The sequence below is a fragment of the Xenopus laevis genome, chromosome 7S (genome assembly GCF_017654675.1).
Source record: "Xenopus laevis strain J_2021 chromosome 7S, Xenopus_laevis_v10.1, whole genome shotgun sequence".
Lineage (NCBI taxonomy): Eukaryota > Metazoa > Chordata > Amphibia > Anura > Pipidae > Xenopus > Xenopus laevis.
Window position 1 is genome coordinate 84571683 of NC_054384.1, and position 23652 is coordinate 84595334.

Consider the following 23652-nt stretch of genomic DNA (forward strand, 5'->3'; position numbering starts at 1 on the left):
TTAACCTGTCCGACCAACTGAATAACCGATCACCATGGTATGAAAAATCTCGGGACACTCCACACACACAGTCCGAAAATCTACAAATCTTCGATTCATATGATGGTATCTTTGTGTCTATGGCCAGCTTTAACTCTACCCAACTTTTTGGTTATAATAGAGTCCTACAAAGTGTCAGTGCTACTGACTACTTAAGTATAAATAATATGTAACACAACATACTGGGGGTATAAAAGGATCGTTTTTAAAAATCCAGTAGAAGACAGGAAAAGGTGAATCAGTGAAAAGGTGTTTATTCAGCCAATAAACATACAACAAGAGGCAACGTTTCAGGCTCCTCCTGGTCCTTTCTTAAGCTTGATAAATACAATTTCATAAACCTAAACACTTGCTAAGTGAATTGTACTAAAGTGTAATCTCTACTGTATATTAGCAGCAGTGCTTTGGGCAGATATTTTGCTAAATTTGTATATAATTCTGGTTCTCATTGATTCCTATGAGTCACATATCTTAGAGCTTACTTTGACTTTCCTCAGTCTGCAAGCTTTAATTGATCACTAACCCCCATATTTAATAAACTAAGTTTACCCAGGTGCAGTAACCCAGAGCAACCCAGAAGATGTTTGCTATTAAACAGACAATCAGTTACTTGCTTGGTTGATACGAGTTACTGCGCCTGGTCAAACTTTTTGTATTTTTTTTACTACATAACCAAATTTGTTTAATGTAAGATGTAACAAATTGAGAGAATACAGAAGCTTCCATAGGTAATGTTCTAAATCCCAAAGATGCTATTTAATGTTTCAAAACACCAAACGGCTTCGTTATACAGCCCTGGAAAATAAATAGCTGGTCTGAAGCAGACAAGCACATTTCTCTCTAATACAATAGGTCAACATCAAAAATAGAATGTATCTACCCATAACAGCAAATAAAATGTTAAAATATTCTACACAACTGTAATTTCCAAATATTATTTGGAAAGAAGTAAATGACTAATGAATTACATATGCTTCTTGTCGACAAATGGATCATTCTGACGGGATAGTAGAAAAAGAGTAACTAATGGCTTTTTGAAATAAATGTAACCCCAGGTTGCTTTTAAAGCAAAGAAAACGAATGCTACACAAACAAAGCAGGCACTATTTGCTTCTAGTTTGATTTGACCAGGATTTATCTTGTGCCCTGTAATCTGGAAGTGCTCAAAGATTAGAATGGAGCACTGACTATAGGCATGGAGTAAGGGGAAGCCCACTTCTACTTAACCTGGTTAGGGCAAAAAGAAAACTTAGGGTCCAATTCCACAAATCAAGTTGCATTTTTGGACTGAAGACAGACAGATGCTGTTACAGACAGTGGGTGGTTCAGCAAAATTTTGTCTGCTGGCAAAGGAAACAATATGTGTGCCATTTGTGCTTCCACATTTGTTCGTTTGCCACCCCCAAACTTGTAGCAAGGGCTGAATGAAATGAAACATTGTCAATTTGCAAATTTCTGGTTCAGTTCATCAATTCCTAGGCCTGAAATTTTGCTCTCTCCAGATGACTAACCTTTAAAATAAGAGCACTGAAGCAACAGTATTAAAGTTAAACTATACCCCCCCCAAACAGTGTATATCTCTATAAAAAGATATTGCATAAAACAGCTCATGTGTAAAACCCTGCTTCGTGTAAATAAACCATTTTCATAATAATATACTTTGACTATGTGTCATTGGGTAATCCTAAAAAGCAAATTGCCATTTTAAAAAATAAGGGCCGCCCCTGGGATCCTAAGATTCACGTTGCACACAAACAAACCATACATGTTAGGTCACATGAGCCAATTAACAGACAGAGTTGTGTCTTGTGCTTCCACACTTCTTCCTGTTACAGTTAGAGCTGCAGTATTTCTGGTCAGGTGATCTCTGAGGCAGCACACAGACATCACAAAGGCAAGATGTAAAATGGCAATATTTACTTTACTATATATATACCAGTTTGGTAAGATTCTTTAATATGCCACTTAATTTGATATAAAGTATCTGCTTCTTAAGTATTCATTTTGGGGGTTTAGTTTTCCTTTAAGACTGACCGCTAAATGCATTTTTAGAAGGTCTGTTCCATAAACCACAAAAGAATATTTTGCAGCCATTCAGTAAATCTCATCATACCTCTTCTCCTGGGGTGAAATTTTCATGGCATAATGGACAATGATTTGCAACCTTTTCTCCTTTTGCAGCTGCAAATATAAAATAAAAAGAGATGAATTAAAGAATGTAGCAATCCTGGACTTCAAAATGCTGTTTTCAATGAACAACACATTTTAAATCAGTGATCTACCTTGAACCTCCATGTTTTGCAGCTCTGCAGAGCCAACATACAATGTTGTATGTTCGAGTCTGCACACATTATGACACCACACCATCCAGTAATGGCAGCCACATAGATTCTACTGTAATGTATTAAAAAATATTTGCCAACAAGCATTAAGTCATTGCAACAATCAGATATCTGCTGATTGGTTGCTATGGGTTATTAAACAAGTAGCAAAAGTAAGACTATTTATTACATTACTCCACTGGTTCTGCATTTATTCAAATCAAGCAAACTAATCAGTTTAAAGCTTAAAATCATCAACCTCTGACAGTTTCTACAGCAGCCAAGATTTAGGGCAATGAGGATGGTTAAGTACTCAGGGACTTCTAATACCCTACTCCTGAATGAAGAGAGAATGAAGAGAAAAAGATGCTGAGAGAGGAATAGTGAAGATAAACTTGTTTATTTCAGATATTATGCAGAATACTCAATTGATTGTATTTACAAAGTTTCTTATATCAGTATGATGAAGCTTATATTAAATTTTCATTTTCTTAATAGTTCCCCTTTAAGTAGTCTGCAGTAGTAGCAATTCTGTAAGGGATATTTACAATGTATTATTTTTTACATCTATAATTTAGCTTGTGTGGTAGCGTCTGTTACTCTAGTACAAAGGAAATAGATATGATGCAAGATTTTGAATTACTCAGTATTACTTTTAGTTTTTAATGCTAAACTTAGAAGGTGCCTAATAAAAATAATACAACAAAGGTAAAGGTAAATACAAGTATGGGATCCGTTATCCAGAAACCCGTTATCCAGAAAGCTTCAAAATACGGAATGGCCATCTCCCATAGACTCCATTTTATCCAAATAATCCACATTTTTAAAAATGATTTTCTTTTTTCTTCATAATAATTAGGGATGCACCGAATCCACTATTTTGGAAAGATTCGGCCGAATACCGAACCAAATCTGAACCCTAATTTGCATATGCAAATTAGGGGTAGGAAGGGGGAAAAAATGTTACTTCCTTGTTTTGTGACAAAAAGTCACGCACTATCCCTCCTCACCCCTAATTTGCATATGCAAATGCATATGCAAATTAGGGTTCGGATTCGGTTCAGCCAGGCAGAAGGATTTGGCCGAATCTGAATCCTGCTGAAAAAGGCCGAATCCCGAACCGAATCCTGGATTCGGTGCATCCCTAATAATAATAAAACAGTACCTTGTACTTGATCCAAACTAAGATATAATTAATCCTTACTGGAAGCAGAATCAGCCTCTTGGGTTTATTTAATGTTTGAGTGATTTACTTGTAGAGTGAAGGTATGAAGTTCCAAATTATGGAAAGATCTCTTATCCTGAAAACCCCAGGTCCCGAGCATTCTGGATAATAGATCCCATAAGTGTAATACTTTACTAAATATCCCTAATAACCACCGTCCACAGCATCTTTAAAATGTTTTTTCTTAGGTGAACTTGCCTTTAATTTAGAATGGGCAGACATAACCAAATGCACCCAACTTACTGGGTGTCTCAATTAGCAGCAGTTGGGCCACTCCGTAGAGAAAGAATTGCAGCTGGTGGAGACACTTTCTGTAATTGGACGCACCCAGGCCTCTGTGAATTCTGTCACAAAAAAACTTTAAGGAGTTGGAATTCAATCTATTGACCAGTAATAACATCAGGAAACTCTCAGGACACGCCTATGCTCATTGTAAGGGATGTGGAAAAACTCCAGGGTGTGGGGGTAAATTCTCCTGTCAGCTGTAGGCAAACTTGTAGTTATCTTGGCTTTGGTGCTCCTATTTTATGGCTTTCAGTGTGGACATAATGATTCATGGATAGCTCTCAGGCCACATGAAATGAACCAAATGACAGGCCTATTAGAGTGGGTTATGTGTTAACTGCTTCTTCCATTAGCTCTCGTGCAAAATAAGCAAGATTATCGGCAGACTATCAGCCTATCATTACTTATTAACGTTCCGGACATCTCAGGTGGTTATAAAAGTCCACAACTGTCTTTCTGAATCATGTCATGCTTATAGCAGCTGAGTTAGCAGTATTATAACTGTAATTCCCGAATCAGTGTGACCTGGGATAACTGTGGCTGAGACAGTATTCAGAACAGAATTCATTACGGCCCGGGCAGGACTTTCCAGCTACGGGAGCATTTCTCAGGCTCTAATGACAAATTTAAATTGGTCATTTATAATGTAATCACAAAAAGCCAGGATGCTTTATACAAGAAACAGATTTCAAGTCTGCACAATACATTCATGGGTTTAACTGTTTGTTTGCACATAATAGAAGTCCTCCCTGATGCTAGGCTATCAAACTTGAACAGAACAGGCTGGTGCAAACAAGGTAAGATTGGGGCTGATTTATCAACACTGGGCAAATTTGCCCATGGTAAGTTACCTATAGCAACCTATCAGTGATTAGCTTTTTAAAGCCAGCTGCAAATAAAACAATGAATGCAGCAATTTGATTGGTTGCCAGGGGTTACTAACCATGGGCAAATTTGCCCAGTGTTGATAAATGACCCCATTATGGGGTGACCACTGGCATTTCCTCACTTGTGAGTATCCACAGCATATGTATAAAATCTCACCTGCATTTCTTTTCATATCATCTTCAGTGCTGCCTGGTTCCCTGGATGCACAGCTAGGCATTGCTAATACTGTATATCATGGATTTGTCATTCAAACACATTTGCTGTGCAAGTCAACCTGTGGCTTAGTAACTTTTGCAAAAGGCCACACCCCAATCTTGTATTCTATGTAAATTTTAGAGTTATATGGATAAACTGATATGGATATGACCCATGTGGTCCCCATTCAAGTCTCTGATTGGTTACTGCCTGGTAACCAGTCAGTGTAAACCAAGAGAGCTGAAAAGTTGTGTTCTGGCTATTAGGTTACACATCCAGTCACTCCAGCCTTTATACATTACATTTTTGCCTAACTTACTATATTAGAAACATTTTTTATTTTGCACAGCCTGTCTATTTACCCAGTTTTTATTTTTACACTGAACAATTCCTTAAATATATTCCCATATGGTAGATACACATACATTAAAATTTAAATACATTTAGCAACCATTTGCATTGTGTAAGAATATGGATTTGAAGATGGTCTTGCTTTATGCCTGAATCCTAGTAAACAACTCACATGTGCCCCTCATGGCAAGCCTTGCTGTTTCAACACCTCATGGGCTGGAAATATTGGGAATATTGTCTAAAGAAGCCAGGATATGTTAATCCTCATGCTCTGTTTATTTAACAATTACAGAAAACGTTTGCTGTTCCACAAGCCAATACCCGAAATACGCAAGTTGGCAAGTTGTTATGTACAAACATTTTCTTTAATTTAGCTTCCTGTTTTAGGATTGAAAACTGAGGAAACAAATGTGATATAAACATATAGGTAACAGTGATTCCTAAGTTAAAAAATGGAGTGGTTGGTGCATGAAGAGATGTACTTGCTAAAAAGGGCAAGCTATATTAAATTTCATCACACCCTTAAAGAAGAAGGAAAGCTACTGAAGCAGTTTAGTAGATTAGCCACAATGGTGCAAGCTATAAACCTATATTTATTCTGCAGAACACTTTACTATACCCGAGTAAACAGCTCTAGAAGCTTTCTCTGTTTGTTTAGGATAGCAGCTGCCAAATTAGCTTGGTGTGACATCACTTCCTGCCCGAGTCTCTCCCTGCCCACTCCTAGCTCTCTGCTCAGATTACAACAAGGAGGGGAGGAGGAGGGGGAGAAGAGGAGCAAATTGAGCATGCTCAAGCCTGTGCCCTGGAGGTTTATGCTGAAAATGGAATTCTGATACAGAAGCCCATGTGTACACAATAGAATGAAAGAAATGCAGTGTTACTTTTGACAGAGCAGCATTACTTTGAGGGTTTACTGGTGTATTTATATAGACCTTTCTGATAAAGTTTACTTAATTTTTCTCCTTTAAAGCTGTCCAGTCTAAAAGCAAATAAATTAAGATTAGAATCCTTAATAACCTTATTCTCTGCCGAAGGGTCACTATACCCTCAAATATTACTGCAAAGTGTGCTTAGTACAGGAGAATACAATACCTATGCTTATATAAGTTGATACTGACTCTCAGTACGAGGAAACCTAGAGAGGTATCCCTGCTGTGGAAAGAGCCAGGTACTGCCTATTCATCTGTGTCTTGCCCCCTTAACTGCTAGGGATCACCCCTTACAGATTCTTGAAATAGGATCATAAAACAAAAGGAGGTCTATGGGAGGTACTTCAGAGAACAATTACTAAAAAGTTGAGCTGAGTGCAAGGAACGCCCGATGGCGGTCCTTTCCTCTCCGGCGCCGCAGGCAAGATGGTGGTGCCCAGGGGCTCCTGAACTTTGCCTGATTAAAGGTTCTACTTTGTGTGTTCCTGGGTGTGCTAATTACTACTTATTACTGATTTCCTGATCCAGACCTCGACCTGTTTCACTGATTATAGAATTCTTGCTGCCTGAACCGACCCTTGCCTGGACTTGACATCAGTACATCAAACAAAAGGACAAAAAAATCTATATCACATAATTCTTCCTTTAGGAAAAATAAAATATGGAAGCCCTTTAATTAAACCAATGTTTGTAGTAAACCAAATCTTTTTTATGGGATGCTTTTTTTTTTTTTTTTCTAAAGACAAGCAATGGGTTGCAGAGACTATCTGAAGGAAAGCTGCCTTTTATAAACATATGTGGAAAATAAGAATACCTACCATTACAGCTCTTGGCTTTTACATGTTCCGCTAGCACATCTTTTTGAATAGCTTCTGAACATCGCTGGCATTTGCCAAAAGAATCTTTCTGATCACATTCAGTCAATAGATGGTCTGTCAGACTTGCAATTTCTACAACCTGGTTAAAATAACCCCAAACAAAAATATCTGACTGAACAAAAGGATAACAGTGTCAATCATAGGTGAAAATTATCAATTCAGATTGTAGATCATCCTTACAGCTGCCACGGTTTGGATATTATTTGAACTATACTTTATTATAATTGATTACTTTCATACTCTAGAGAAGATTGTAAGACTGAGACTGTAATTCCTGGCTTGCATAACCCCATCTTAAAAATGTTATGCCTTGCATGTTGGAGGTGACACAATTATAGGGCTCTGCTGGGATGTTCAGCTGAAATCTATTACGTAGCCCAGTCACCAAAGGCCCTTGTACTGGGTAATGTCCACATTTTCACCTGTAATACTTACTTCCTTGTTTGTATGGCCAACAAAATAATATTATTAAAGAGAATTATCCATATTCTTCTATGTATGTGACAGTTTCCCATCAGCGGGGATGGAATCTTTTCATACTAAAGGGGAAAAGATTGGCTTCTGTTGTTTACACAATAAGTAACTGATAGGATGAGGCCTCAGTTTTTGAATCTCCTTACATTCTAACGGTTTATTGCAATAATGTATTTCCCTCATATATTAGCTAGATAGTTCTTCACATCAAGAAACCAAATCTATTTGCACTTAATCTGCTTTGTGTCTGATGCCTTTATGCTCAGTTTGAAAAGCCTGAACTAGTGAGGTCCTTTTTGCTTTGTGATCTAATTTTTGTATTCTTGTAGTACAGACACTCGTATCATCATTCCTTTTTTTGTCATGGTACACTATATTTTGGTAGAATGTACAATACATTAACACAGCAGTGCAGTGTGCCAATAACACAAGGCAATGCAGAGGCATAGTATGTGCAGAAGCCCTTATAAATATTTTTAGGAAAGTCTTTTATAAGCCTGTGTTGTCTGCTGAGTCGATAAAACAAATGGAATGCATTACTACAGAGTGAATGCTTTACAGTACCTGCTTGCAGTGCTCACAGCGCTTTAACATTGGGCAGTTCTTCCAGTAATGAAGATCCAAACCCTCGTCTGTGAAGGATTCATCGCTTTCCCCACAGAAGATACACAAGCTACAAACGTAAACAAAAGCCAGTAAACCATTAGTATCAGCAATGCTCAGTGCATATTTCCAATGTCTGTACCTATTAGACAGTCTACCCAAATCTAAGGGTCTTATTACTTTGAGAACATCTACATGAAGCAAAATAGTGTCTTCTGAAAAGCACATTTTCCAGTATTTCATTAGTAATTTACAGGGCCTGTAATAAAGAGTTACAAGGAATGCCTATATTGACAAAGATATTCTCTTTGCTGCCTCAGAAATCACACGACCAAAAATACTGCAGCTCTAACTGTCACGGTAAAATAAGTAAAAGACGGAACTAACATGTAGGGGGTGGATCTTATTTTCTAAGATGGCAATTTTCTATTTGGCATTACCCAGTGGCACCTACTACTAAAAAAGTATATTTTTATGTAAATTATTTACACAATGCAGGGTTTTACATATGAGCTGTACAGTAAATTGTTAGGGGGGGGTATAGGACATCTCCTACGATGTATAAAAGTTGGACACATCTCCCCCACCTGAAATGCATCTTCCCAGCGACATTTACATCTGCAAACAGCACATGCGTGTTTTAAAATTCATGCAAACAAAGATGTGGGCTTACACAAACTTATTATGATAAAGTTCTGTGTGGATTAAGCAATGTAATGTTTAACTGAGCTTTGGAGAGGAGATTAGGAGAGAAAATAGAAGCCGAAAGCTAGAATTCTACAGGAACCAACAATGCCATCCATTCATTGGCTGCTAGACTGGAGGGCGTGTTTAGTAATCGAAAGAAATGAGCATGTTCAGTAGCCAGTAGCCAAAGTAAATTTCCAAGAGAGGGGAGCAAGTGGGTACGAGGAATGGATGCTGCAGCCTTACTATTAGGGTAAGGTCACACTGGGTGTTTTGGGGAGATTTAGTCTCCTGGCGACCAATCTCCCCAAACACCTTCCCTCACTCTGCGCTGGCTAAAATGAAAAAAATCGCCGGTGCTAATCACACGTAGGGATTTGTTTTCCAAAGTTGCCCGAAGTAGCCTCACAAGGAAACTACGGGCGACTAAAGAAAACGAATCGCCGGGTGTGATTAGCGCCGGCGATTTTTCATTTTAGCCAGAGCAGAGTGAGGGAAGGCATTTGGGGAGATTGGTCGCCGCAAAGACGAGGCGATTAGTCGCCAGGTGACTAAATCTCCCCAAAACGCCCAGTGTGACCTTACCCTTAACAAATAAGCAACTGCAGTACAGATAAATGAAGAGGCTGTTCAATTATTTTGAGGGTAACATGTCCTGTAACATTTATATTGATAAACTTTGGGGCTAGTTCTACTCTTGGCTTATAACCTTGTTATATGTTGTGAACTGAGGGCCAGTAAAGGTACAATTTAAATTGGGGGGGGGGTATTTGCTACGCTGCATTTAAAGGGGTGGTTCACCTTTAAGTTAACGTGTAGTGTGTTATAGAATGGCCAATTCTAAACAACTCTTCAATTGGCCTTCATTATTTATTTTTTATAGTTTTTGAATTATTTGCCTTTTTCTTCTGACCTTTTCCAGCTTTCAAATGGGAGTTACTTACCCCATCTAAAAACAAATGCTCTGTAAAGCTACAAGTGTATTGTTATTGCTTCTTTTTAATAATCATCTTTCTATTCAGGCCTCTCCTATTCATATTCCAGTCTCTTATTCAAATCAATGCATGGTTGCTAGGGTAATTTGAACCCTAGTAACCAGACTGCTGAAACTGCAAACTGGAGAGCTTCTGAATAAGAAGCTAAATAACTCAAAAACCAAGAAAATGAAAAACAAATTGCAAATTGTCTCAGAATATCACTTTCTACATCATACTAACAGTTCATTTAAAGGTGAACAACCCCTTTAACATACAATTAAGTTGTATGGATTTGGTTTATATTTTTCATAGGATCATGATGCATTGTTTTGTAACAATAATAAATGAAAGATTAAAGCTGTATTTTACCTTTAAATTAACTTTTGGTATGATGTAGACATCACTATTATGAGACAATTTGCAATTGATTTTCATTTTTGGTGTTTTTTCAATGATATGGCTTTTTATTCAGCAACGCTCCAGATTGGAATTTCAGTAGCTATGTGGTTGCTAGTGTCCAGTTAGCAGCCAAGTAGCAACCAGGCAATGGTTTAAATGATATACTGTAATATGAGTAAAAAGGGACCATAATAGAAAAATAAGTACAGGTATGGTATCCGTTATCCAAAAACCTGTTAACAGAAACAGTGACTCCCATTTAAAAGCTGAAATGATGCAAAAGGGAAAACTATTAAAAATGAAGATTAATTGAAAACTTGCTAACAGGACATCCTTAGTGAACAACCCTTTTAAATCTTACAAAATGGATTAAACTTAAACTATAGAGACAATGGGCAAAATGTCTCAACTGGCTTGCATCGGGTTTGGTTTTGGAATCGTCAGTCTTTTTTTTTTTTTCCATTAAACCACAACTTCTTTCTGCTGTTGGGGAAGTGAACAGTACTACTTTTATAGATGCATGAGGGCCAAAGGTCGGACCACCCTGATATAGAGATTTATTTCACCTAATTCATCCAACATTTGGGCTTACAGAGAAATAAAAGCACTTTTGTGAACCTCAAACCTGCAATTCTAGAATGATGGAAATATTTTCCCATAGCCCATACTCACTTGTCCAAGTAATTAGCAACTGCGGAAGGCCCATCAGACGTGTCTACATTAGGAGACAAGGCTACTTTCCTGCTTCGGTCATCTTGAAATAAAAAGCAATTGTTTGAAATGTCAGAAAAACAAGGAGCCGAAAGCACCGGAGGTAAGACATTACAGAAGGAGACAAATGTCTTACAGAGAATCATATGTAAAACCCTGCTTCATGTAAATAAATCATTTTCATAATATATATACTTTTTTAGTATTATGTTCCACTGGGTAATCCTAAATAGAAAATTGCCATTGAAAAAAATTAGGCCTGCCCCCTGGGATCCTAGGATTCACGGTGCACACAAACAAAGCCAATTAACAGACAAAATTCAGTTCAGTTTGGTAAGATTCTTTAATATGGCACTTAATTTGATATAAACTATCTGTTGCTTAAGTATTCATTTTGAGGGCATAGTTTTCCTTTAAGGTTGTGTATATATTTGATTTGGTGTAGATGTACGGTAGTGCAAAAATCCTTAGCATTCAGTAAGCAACTGATAGCACCAGCGTATTATGCACATTTTAACTGCAGTGAAATGGAAAAAATCGAGGTCTGTGCTTAACATAGTGTAAACCAGTATACTGTCTGCAAGAAAAGAAATGGCAGACAATTTTAACTCAGAAATCGGGAAAATTTTCGCCTTTAATTAGGTATTTTATATTTCATAAGGAACAACTGAATCAGACTGTATTTTAATGCCCAAAGTTACTGCTTTTCTAAGAAAATGCCAATTCTGTTCCTCAAGACACAGACAGGTGGTGAAATTATGAGGAAACACAAGCAATTTGTGGTTGATGACTCTACATTATGAGAAAAGCCCAGGGAAACTGCAAAGCTTTAGAAATGCAGAAGAGATTGGTAATGGAACAAAAACTGAACAGAACTTCTTTAAAGGGATACTGACAGGATTTTGAAAAATCTGCAGACAAATCTGATTTGACCACACATATGTAAATCCTGAAGAAGAACTAAGGACACAGCCCAGGAGTGGGCATCTAACTTTTCACTATTCAGATTCTAAAAGTGTCCAGTAATATCTCTAATTGGTGGTGCATAAATGCGGTTGAGGACAGAATTGCGATGAGGAGATTCTGATGAGGGGTTGTGCAGGAGGGACAGAAGAGGCCTGACTGAGGTTGGGGACAGAGAAGTGAGGAGAATTATGATGAGAGGTAGTGCAGGGAGGACTAAGGAGTTCTGACTGTGTTGGCAGACATAACAGGGAGTGGTACATCAAAGGGGGCAAAAGATAGCGAAGTACTAATGGAGGAAGGAGCAGAGGGACTGAGAAATGGGAAGCCTTGGGAAGAGGAATGGTGAAATGTGAGCAGAACAGAGTGGTGACAGGAGAGACACAGGAGCAATGCCATGGACTCGGCCATATTTCTATATATGACAACTGAGGGCAATCAGGCTCACTGTCCACCACCAGATACTTATGGCAGTGGAACCGAAGGGGTACCCCTCTCTTCTGCTATCGGCATAGTCAGATGGGAGGGGTCAGTCGATGTTCCAGAGATGCATGGGGACACGGGGAGGTAAGGAAAGCTGATAGGAGGGACGGCGACTTCTCACAGGGAGTATGGCATATAAAGCATATAACTTTGGTTATCTGCACAGGCTCTACTTTTGCAAATTTTTTCCATGGGAAAATAAATCAAGGCAAAAAAAAAAAATGTACAAAAAAACAGGAGCAACAACCTTTGCTTTTTAGAACTTTTTTTTTTTTTACAAGAGATTTCCTTACCTGTTTTTGATTTGTTCACATGAACATCTTTTGCCTATGAAACAAATAAATATATACATTAATTTAGTCTTAGTTCAAAGAACAAATGTTGAATCTTGATCTTACAAGTACAGGCATGGGACTTGTTATCCAGAATGTTCAGGACCTGGGGTTTTCTGGACAAGGGATTGTACAGTAATTTGGATATCCATACTTTAAAGGGATACTGTCATGATTTTTATGGTGTAGTTTTTATTTCTAAATTACATTGTTTATACTCCAAATAATTTACTTTACCATATAAAATTGTATTCCTGAACCAACAAGTATTTTATTTAATTGTAATATTGTTGTGTAGGTAGCCGACTCAGGTCCAACTCAATGTAATTGAAGGAGTCACAGTGGGAAATGGATTTTTACTATTGAGTGCCATTCTCATATGTACCAAGTAGTTATCTGTATCAGGGAGCCGTTATTGGGTTACCTTCTCACTGTTCTGTTGTTAGGCTGCTGGGGGGGATATCACTCCCTAATGCAGCAGTAAAGAGTGATTAAAGTTTATCAGAGCACAAGTCTCATGAATGGGGGCACCTGGGAAAAGGACAATATGTATAGCCCATGTCAGACTTCAAAATGAAATATAAAAAAAGTCTGTTTGCTCTTTGAAAAACTGATTTTAGTGCAAAATTCTGCTGGAGCAGCACTATTAACTGTCGTGTTTTGTAAAACACATGTTTTCCAGCAACAGTATCCCTTTAAATCTACTTAAAATAATATTAATTATGAAATAAACCTAATAGGATTGTTTTGCCTCCAATAAGGATTTATTTTATCATTGTTGGGATCAAGTACAAGGTACTGTTTTATTAATACAGAGAAAGGTAAAAGGTAAGAGATATATGATTATAATGGAGTCTATGGGAGATGTCCTTCCCATAATTCGGAGCTTTCTCAATAACATGTTTCCGGATAAAGGACCCTATACCTGTACAATGTACATATTAATATTTCAGACCTTTGCTTACATCTGTCAGGACATAAGTTATGAGGTGATCAAAATTCAGTAGTCACTATCTGAATGACATTGTTTGGTTCTGTAAAGTCACATACCAGACCCATTTCTGGTTCATATCATAAAACCAATATGAAATGTAATCAAATGAAAAACAAAACTAACCCAATTTTTAGCATCTTGCCTTTGGATACTGGATATGTTATAAGTAACAGAGAACACAAAGGCCTTGGAGCCAAAGAACATGTAAGTACCTTGCCAGTTTGAACCTCAGCTTGTATATCTTTTAGGGCAGCCAATTGTTCTTGTAGAGCTCTGATCTCCTCCTTCTTCTGCCTTTCTGCTGCTTCTGCCATTTTCTTTTTCTGTGCCTGTTAAAATATAAAAAAAAATTCCAGTGAGAAGAAATGGTGGGAAGTCAGTATATTAAAGGCAAAATGATGTACAGTTACAGTACAGTTCAGTGTAACTGAAAACCCAATAGCTATTGTATAACCCATTTTAAGGCTAAAAATGAACCCTGAATAACATAAAATGTTTTTTTTTTTAATTATGAAACGATTATCCACCAGAAAATATGTGCTGTGCAAATATCAAAGCTAATTAATGATTGGCTGCTATGATTTTTGCATTACTATAATTATATAAGTGACCCCTAACGTGGCATGACTTTTCATGTGAAAAAAAAATAAAAATTTGGAAGCATATTGTACTGCTTGTTATTTGGGGAGAAGTAGTGGGCAGTAAAACAAGCTTGGTTCCTTAAACCAGTCTTGTGTAGTTGCCATTGCTTTATGGCTTAAAAACTATTTTTGTTGTCACTATTTGCTTAGAATGTTGCTACAACAAACTGACGCATTCGTCAGAACTGTAGCCCCCAGCATCCTGGATACTGTGAGCTACAGTTCAACTAATGCAACACAAACAGGCTAAGAGTGATGTAGTTATTCCTAACAATTTGTCCTCTAGCTGAGATTAACTGCTGTTTGGCGAAAGATGCTGGCAGATGAGAAAACAAGAGTTCTGTAAGAAACAGAGAAACACAGGTTGGAGAATCCTACCCTAGAATATTTACTAATAGCGCTACCCTGGCTAAACAGAAAAAAAGTGGGCCTTTCTACATGCTGACGGTGTTTGAATTAATCCTCTGTGAGTGTTATATTATGTTGGGCAAAAGCCTAGAATTCTCAGGAACTCTATGCCACCTGCAAATGAGTACATGGATAAACATAAGCTTCTATAGTGTAGTGTAAAAAATAGTAAGAAACTGGGAAACAGAATGTTAAAGGAACTAAAGAACAAGTGAGGTTAAATAATTTACCTATTAAAAACATTAATATTTTAGGAGACTGAACCTTTCAACATTACAAAGGAAATTTTGGGACAGATGCACATTTCCTTGGACCTTATGATAATAATGATGTCACTTCTACTCTTTACACTCCTAAGGCCTTTGGCACGACAGGCTTTTTGACAGCCATGGTGATCTCATGTTCTCATGTAGGGCCTCAACAGTCCCTGCCTGTCATTGAGGATGGTCATTGAAGGACAGTAGAAGTAGGCAAAGCTGCTAACCTGGAATCAGTTTGGGAGGTGCTGGCTCTTGAAGACAGGCAGTGATAGACACTGGCTTTCACTGTGTACCTTGAAAAAAGACTAATAAAACTAGTTTCTGATTGGTTGCCACAGCCCAACAGAGTTATCTGACTGTCAAAGGAAATTCCTGTTTCTTTAAATCTAGTATCCATTTTCTGTCAGATCATTAGAAGGAAAAAAAAATGATGGCACCGCTGCTAGCAAGTTGTACCATAAGAAACATTATGTTCCTTGTTACTATAGAAACAACTTGATTGAAAAAGGTTTATGCTTCTCCAGATGAGGACAATATGAAGGAAATAAATGCACTGGGGAGCTGAAGGAACAAGCACAAACAAGGCAAAGAAAGCTTCCTTGGATCTGCAGGCCAATAAAAATCATACAAAAATAAATGTTGTCAATGTGTGAGCGTGACCAAACTCAAATTTTGCTCAGATTGAGTTGCAGGTTGAAAAGGGAGTTCAACTTTTCCAGAAAGCAGTTCCATAGTCTGGGTATAATAGAAAAACAACAGTATATGCTAAAATATTATCTGTTCTTGTACTAATTAAGCACTACGAGGGAAAGTAATTAGCAGAACAATACATGAAGTCACAGCTAAGTATGACAGTAAGTAAATTCCCCTAAATAGTGTGCCATATATCTGTGCTACAAGGATAGGTCATTGTAATTTTATATGCTTTACACACACCCTTATGGAGCCAGACACATGGGCAAATGCCTGTTTATGATGTAAGTTCCTCTTAGGAGTTGCCACTCTCCTAGAGACAAATCTACACTCCATGTTGGCTATTGCCCTGCATGGCAGATTATATAATGCAACTGGCTTGCTACTCTCACAATGGAGTAACCAGTATCTGAGGCTATCTGGGGCAACTATGATGTCTTTTTGGCAAAATTTCATCAATAAAACTGTCAATCAGCCAGTGTTTTAAAGTATTAAAGGAAATGTAAACCTAAAAATAAAATTTGTTACTGAATTATCAAGCAGAAAATTGGCCTGTAATATAAGATTATGTTACAAGGCTGATTATTAAATTCTGATGCTAATTTCACTGGTTTATGTCCTGCCATGTAGTAATTATCTGTATTAATTACTATCAGCCTTATATTATAACATTTATATGATATAAATTCAGTATACTGTTAGTGGGTCCCTAAGATCAGTACATGACAGCAGCACAGAGCATGTGCAGTGAATCAGCAGAAAAGAAGACAGGGAGCTACTGGGGCATCTTTGGAGACAGTCACATGACTGGGGCAGCTGGGAAACTGACAATATGTCTAGCCCCATGTCAGATTTCAAAACTGAATGTAAAAAAATCTGTTTGCTCTTTTGAGAAATGGATTACAGTGCAGAATTCTGCTGGAGCAGCACTATTAACTGATGCGTTTTGGAAAAAACATGTTTTCCCATGACAGTATCCTTTTGAGTTTTAGTTCTCCTTTAATGAAAGATGACATTTGCTGCATTCTTTTAAGAGTCAGAACCAGCAGTGCAAACAAATGCCGTAACTGAAATTACATTTACAAATAAAACCTTTACTTGTGGGTTTTCATTCCCTACAATTGTATGTCTCAGTTTCTAAATAATTACAGCTGTTAGTACTGAATAAAGCAGCCTCGAGCAATAAAAAAAAAAATTGTCAAGACAGTGGGGAGTCCCAACAAACTTTTTTCTGAAATTAAAAACAATGGCGTACATGCTGATATGATAAAACACACAGAGGGGCTCAATGACTATAAGCAGGTGAACACAATTCCCATAGTCTGTGTTGGACTGAATATCTGGCACAAGGTGCAGAACGCCTACAGATAAAGCTTACACGTGCCATGTCTCAGAGTGCTCCTGCCTTGTTCAAGGTAATGTCTTGTGGCCCAGGTTCTGCCAGCTATAAAATAAACTAAACTATTTGTGATATATCTGTGAGAGGCTTATCCTAGCTACTGTAGAGCTTATTGAGCTGGGATACAAGAAGATGTAGTACTAAAATATGAATATTTACATGTGGTTAAAATAATGGCTGCCTCCAAAGCATGCCTCGGAGTGAGCATCCAGAAGCACCATGCTACTAAGAGAAGTGTTTGTTCCAGATGCCAAGAGACGGAAACAATAGCCTAGTAAATTATTTTCACATGTTAAATATCAGTACAGCATTACTGTTCACTTAGCTTATATTTGGGTTATTACAAGGACTAAAGATGAACAAAAACAATTGTGAACAATAAAATATATTAATATACCTTAAGCTTGCTCTCAGTGGGTCTGCCATCTATTTTGGCAAATCCCTCAAACAGAGTCTTGTATAAAATATTTTTCCGGCCAGTGGTATCCTCAGAAGGCATATACGCTAGCACTTGGCTTGGGTGTTCCTTGTAGAGATACAGAATAATCTGTACTGCTTTATCACGGACCTCTGAAGTGGTGTATTCCAAAGCGCCTACTGAAAACTGTTTACAGTATATAGAGAAGGTCAAACAAAATATAGCTCTCCAGCAAAATCAGTGTAATGTAAAACATGTAATGCTATACATGAAGTACTGAATTCCAGAATATTTAAACTTTTTTTTTTTCTTTATTCCACAGAAGAAAAGCTCCTACCCCCATAAAATGAATAAACTCTTTGGATGGAGGGGCAACCCGACAGATTACAGAAGAGGTTTCCAGTGTGCAAACCACCAGAGCCTTAAAAATCTAAAGGGATTCTTTCATGAGTTTTATGATGTCGTTTTTATTTCTAAATTACACTGAAATATAATTCACTCTACAATAAAAAATTTCATTCCTGAACCAAAAAGTGTATTTTTTTTTCAGTTGTAATATTGGAGTGTAGGCAGCCATCTCAGGTTATTTTGCCTGGTCATGTGCTTTCAGAAAGAGCCAGCACTTTAGGATGGAACTCACTTCTGGCAGACTGTTGTTTTTTTTACTCAATGTAACTGAATGTGTTGCAGTGGGACCTGGATTTTACTATTGAGTAGGGATGCACCAAATCCAGGATTCGGTTCGGGATTCAGCAGGATTCGGATTCGGCCGAATCCTTGTGCCTGGCCGAACCTAATCTGAATCCTAATTTGCAGATGTAAATTAGGAGCAGGTAGGGAAATCACGTGACTTTTCGTCACATAAGAATAATTTTTTCCACTTTTTCCTTTCCTGCCTCTAATTTGCATATGCAAAATAGGATTCGGTTCGGTATTCGGCTGAATCTTTCACCAAGGATTTGGGGATTCGGCCGAATCCAAAATACTGGATTCAGTGCATACCTACTATTGAGTGCTGTTCTTATATCTACCAGCGAGCTGCTATCTTATGTTAGGGAGCTGTTATCTGGTTACCTTTCCATTATACTGTTGTTAGGCTGCAAGGGGGGGGGGGGGAAGGAGGGGGTGATATCACTCCAACTTGCAGTACAGCAGTAAAGAGTGACTGAAGTTTATCAGAGCACAAGTCACATGATTGAGGGCAGCTGGGAAACTGACAATAGGTCTAGCCCCATGTCAAATCTCAAAATTAAATGTAAACAAATCTGCTTGCTATTTTGAGAAACAGATTTCAGTGCAGAATTCTGCTGGAGCAGCACTATTAACTAGGGATGCACCGAATCCACTATTTTGGATTCGGCCAAACCCCCGAATCCTTAGCGAAAGTTTCGGCCGAATACCGAACCAAATCCTAATTTGCATATGCAAATTAGGGGTGGGAAGGGGAAAACATTTTTTACTTCCTTGTTTTAAGACAAAAAGTCACGCAATTTTTCTCCCCGCCCATAATTTGCATATGCAAATTAGTATTCGGTTCGGCCAGGCAGAAGGATTCGGCCGAATCCGAATCCTGCTGAAAAAGGCCGAATCCCGAACCGAATCCTGGATTCGGTGCATTCCTACTATAAACTAATGTGTTTTGAAAAAAAATGATTTCCCAGGACAGTATCCCATTAAAGACATCTTAGAGGACATTCTACTACTGCTTTAGAAACCTCATTTGAGACCATATGCAAAAATGTTCGTAGTGCTCATGAATAATTAACATTTTTTTCCCATTGCTCACGTTAAAAAAAAAATGGTATGCTATACGAGTTCTTGTTAATAATACAGCTAGTTGCCATGGCTTGCTGGTATTGCAGCAATATAAATACAAACATTTTGTATTTACATTTTATTTGTATTTATCTACTGTTCTTTATATGGTCGAAATGTAGTGTTAGCAATGGGTCTTTCCGTATGCGTTTGTTGACTGGAATTTTTTCAACCCATCTTTAGCAGCCTGTTAACGCAAGTTTCTCTAGCTGTGTGCAACGTGCAAGATTCAGTAGGTAAAGGTACACTAGTATAAGAAACCAAAGATTTTGGTCACTTCTCTGTGTGTGCCTTCATTAGCATCAATTTTGGGAGTTTTGAATCTATCACATGTTCATGGAATAAATGTGTCTAGTGGTGCATGATTATACCCTTGATTACATCTTACATCTTACATAGAATGAAGGATATTACATTTAAAACTCGTTTTGTTTCTCAGGTCCTGCAATGACTAGAAGATTGGCTCTTACCTTCATTACATTGTCAACTGTAAATCCAGAACTTTCTACACCTAACTCCTTCAATAGGTTCTCCAGAAGGTCCACTTGGCTCTGGGCCAGGCGAGAGGGCATTGTTGGCTTAAGTGGCTGAACTAAATGGCCTGGAATAATTTGCAGTGGCTTAACTTCTTTGAAAAGAGCCATCTCCTAAAAGAAAGAGAAACTGTTTTTAGAAAGAGAAACTTCCACGCTGAGGTAAAATTATACCTCACCAACAGACTCTAGTGACCAAAACCTGAATGTGTAGATCAGTGCTGTCCAACTTCTGTGGTACCCAGGACTGGATTTTTTCTGGCCTACATGGTGGAGGGTCGATAATGGAAGCCAATGTTGCCCACTACCTGTTTTTAAACAGCACCCACTTTAAACCACACCCATGTTACCACAAGACCATGTCCACATTAATGGTGATAGCACAACAAAAAAACAAATGGTTGGTGTTCACTGCAGGGATATAACTCATCACTCATATGTGAATTTTTTTAAGACATATTATCATTATCATATTAAGACATACCCTTAAATGCATATACCTCCACCCCTGTGGATAACACAGCACCCCCCCCCAGCACATGATTAAATAACTTAGGGGCCCCTAACAATAATTTGCAAATGCTAACAAACCCCCAGAAAAAAATACCAGGTAAATGCTCCACAGGCAGAGCAGGGCACACACACAGGCAGAGTATGGCACACACAGGGAGCATAGGACAGGCAGAGTATGGCACATATGGAGCATAGGGCAGGCAAAGTATGGCCCACACATGGAGCATAGGGCAGGCAGAGTATGGCACACACAGGGGGCATAGAGCAGGCAGAGTATGGCATACACAGGGGGCATAGGGCAGGCAGAGATTGTAACACACAGGGAGCATAGGGCAGACAGAGTATGGCACACACCGGGAGCATAGGACAGGCAGAGTATGGAACACACACAGAGAACATAGGGAAGGCAGAGTATGGCACACACAGAGAGCATAGGACAGGCAGAGTATGGAACACACACAGAGAGCATAGGGCAGGCAGAGTAGGGCACATACAGTGAGCATTGGGAAGGCAGAACAGAGCAGGAGACAGGGAAACCTATCAGGACCACTCTAAGCTGTACTACACACAGTGACACAAAGCTGGTGCCCCTCCAGCACTTTGTATGCGTGTGAACAGGTGAACAATGTGGGCAGTTTCAGTCTGGGTCTCAGGCGTGAACAGTACAGGGCTTTAGGATGTGAACAATAGAGGTGCTACAAGTGTGAACAATGCAGACTTTCGTGTGGGGGGCCACACAAGGGGGGCATGCGGGCCGCAGCTGCCAGTTGGACAGCCCTGGTGCAATTTCCACCTATAATGAAGCTCCTTTTAAAATTCCCTTTTCATAATTGAATCACAAATCCCAGTAATGGTATGCACTGACAATGCAGCCAAGGAACTTCAGGGGGTGCTTTAATCCAAATTAGCCTAAATTTAACCTAAATTATGTCTTGTAATTATTTATTGGTTATAACCATAACTCACTGTTATAACTTGCCTTCCCCTAATTTTCCTTGCACAGAACTGAAAATTATAATAATTTCTTAGATTCTGGGGAAAGTGCACCATTAATTCAATAAAATGACAAAAAATGAAAACATGACAATTCTTAAGCTATACCTTGTTGTTAACAGAGTGTTGCAGCAAATATTGATTTCCAGAAGAAGATTAATAAAGAAAACACCTAACTTCTTCGAATGCTGCATGAAAATAATATATGGACCAAATAATAGTTTTTAATTAAATCACTTACAAGCCCATATATAATATTTGCATTTAACACTTGATTAAAGTCTTTACTGGTATTTGTTTTGTCTGGCACAGTATGGTATGTCATGTCTAAGAAGCACAAACGTGCATCTGTAGTGGTTTTCACAATTTCCTTTCAAGTGTACTATTACGAATCCCTAGTGCAAGAGCCAAGTGCTGCCCATGAAATAATCATGTACCACCGGGAAAAAAGCAAAAGCTTGAGGCTTTCATAGGAAGCTTATTAACTCTCTAGACATCAGCGTTCAAAGAAAATCGTACATGTTTTTTTTTAACTGTATGCAGAAAATGGTAAATAAATGTAGAGGTTCCTAATGGCAGTGAATTAATACACATACACAATGTGTTGCTGTTTTGCTGAATATGCTGGGCTGGAATATCACACAGGCTTCAGCAGCTGCACAGAACATTTACTTGACAGAACAAGGAATGTATTGTTCAAAAATAATGTTCAGAAATATTTTAAACTGACATTTTCCTAGTGGAGTAAAGCACTTTCAAAATGAAAGACTTGCACAGAACAAGTTTTTTCTTCTTATGTTTTTCGGCTCCTAAAGGTTATTTTGTAAAACTGACCAATCTGTTGGACTGTAAACTGTTTAGGTTGGGTGGCGGTTTCCACCTTTATTATGACAGTGTATTAATCACCTTGAACCAGACTGTAACAAATCTGCCCTTCCAAATAATCTTAATCTCTTGGAATTTTTCCATGTATCCTTTTTTGGTGTTGTTACAATTTCTAATTAGAATGCAATTTTTCAGGCTATGTTTATTCTAGCATGTTCAGGTGGTGTTTGTGCACCTCAGTTTTTTGTGGATCTCAGTTTTAATGCCATATATATTAATGCCATCTGGACTCAGATCAGGGCTGTGAATGGGCCATTACAGGACAGTTTTGCTTGTAAACCATGCCAGTGTTACTTTGTGTTTGGGAACATTGTCCTGCTGAACGGTGAACATTCTCTCAATAAATTTTTTTTTTTTCTAAACTGGAGAAGTTTATTTTTCGGTATAGTTTTCAGTACTGTATTTTGCGCCATAAATTCTTCCTAATATTTCAATAAGGTGCCCAGACCATTCTGATGACAAAAAACCCAACAGCACAGTTCTGGATTGAAAAAATGAATAGAGTAATACAAGTAGATTTTTTTTGCAAATAGATTTTTGGCTACTAGGGTCAGTGACCCCCATTTGAAAGCTGAAAATTCCAGTCTCTTATTCAAATCAATGTATGGTTGATAGGGTAATTTGGACCCTAGCAACCTAATTGGTGAAATAGCAAACTGGACAGCTGCTGTAAAAAAAACTAAAAAATACACAAAATTAAAGCCAATTGCAAATGATCTCAGAATATCATTCTCTACTTCATACTAAAAGTAAACTCAAAGGTGAACAATCTCATGCCCAATGTTTCTAGGTGAGACCATGCTTCAGGTGAAGGCAATTTAAGTAAAGTATACCACCCTATAATATCCCAAAACGTTAGGGAGTTACATTTCCATTAATACACACCACTAATGTGCAGTTACCAGTCAATACATTATTTATTGTATGTTATTTATTGTATGTTATTCATATGGGGCAAAAATGTCCACATGGGAAGCAATAAACCATACATAAAATAGTTTCACAGTGTCCATAATTCCAGGTCCAATGTTGAAATAAACAAGAAATGCCTGCTTCTTTTGTTTGATTAATTATTGTGTCACAATAAAACATGATCTGTACCTTCAGAATACTGAAGTTTGCCATGTTTTATCTAAAGAGAGGTACAGATGGAAGCATCTAAATGCTGGATATGATTATATAGCCACAAAAAGCAGGGAAGGAGATCTAGTGGATATTTAAACTACAAATCTCAGGGGCAGATTTATCAAAGGTCAAAGTGACAATTCGAATTAAAAAATTTGAATTTCAAGCTAATTTTTGTATACTTCGACTAGGGAATAGTCCAGATTCAAAAAAAATGTGAAAATTCGAATAT

At 37.9% G+C, this 23652-nt stretch overlaps 1 protein-coding gene across 5 annotated transcripts in view; it reads right to left on the minus strand.

The window, feature by feature from the left end:
• Nucleotides 1–23652, minus strand: part of cep104.S (centrosomal protein 104kDa S homeolog) — a 60579-nt gene that overhangs the window by 9402 nt on the left and 27525 nt on the right. For 4 of the 5 annotated variants that reach the window (XM_018227943.2, XM_018227940.2, XM_018227944.2 and 1 more), the window contains 8 exons: nt 19842–20018; nt 17536–17742; nt 13950–14066; nt 12705–12738; nt 10927–11008; nt 8153–8261; nt 7055–7193; nt 2153–2220 (listed from right to left, as the gene is read on the minus strand). In XM_018227943.2, the coding sequence (XP_018083432.1) occupies nt 2153–2220; nt 7055–7193; nt 8153–8261; nt 10927–11008; nt 12705–12738; nt 13950–14066; nt 17536–17742; nt 19842–20018 (933 nt within the window). Of the gene's footprint in view, nt 1–2152; nt 2221–7054; nt 7194–8152; nt 8262–10926; nt 11009–12704; nt 12739–13949; nt 14067–17535; nt 17743–19841; nt 20019–23652 lie in introns of those variants that run through there. The other variant, XM_018227946.2, reaches the window with a different exon arrangement.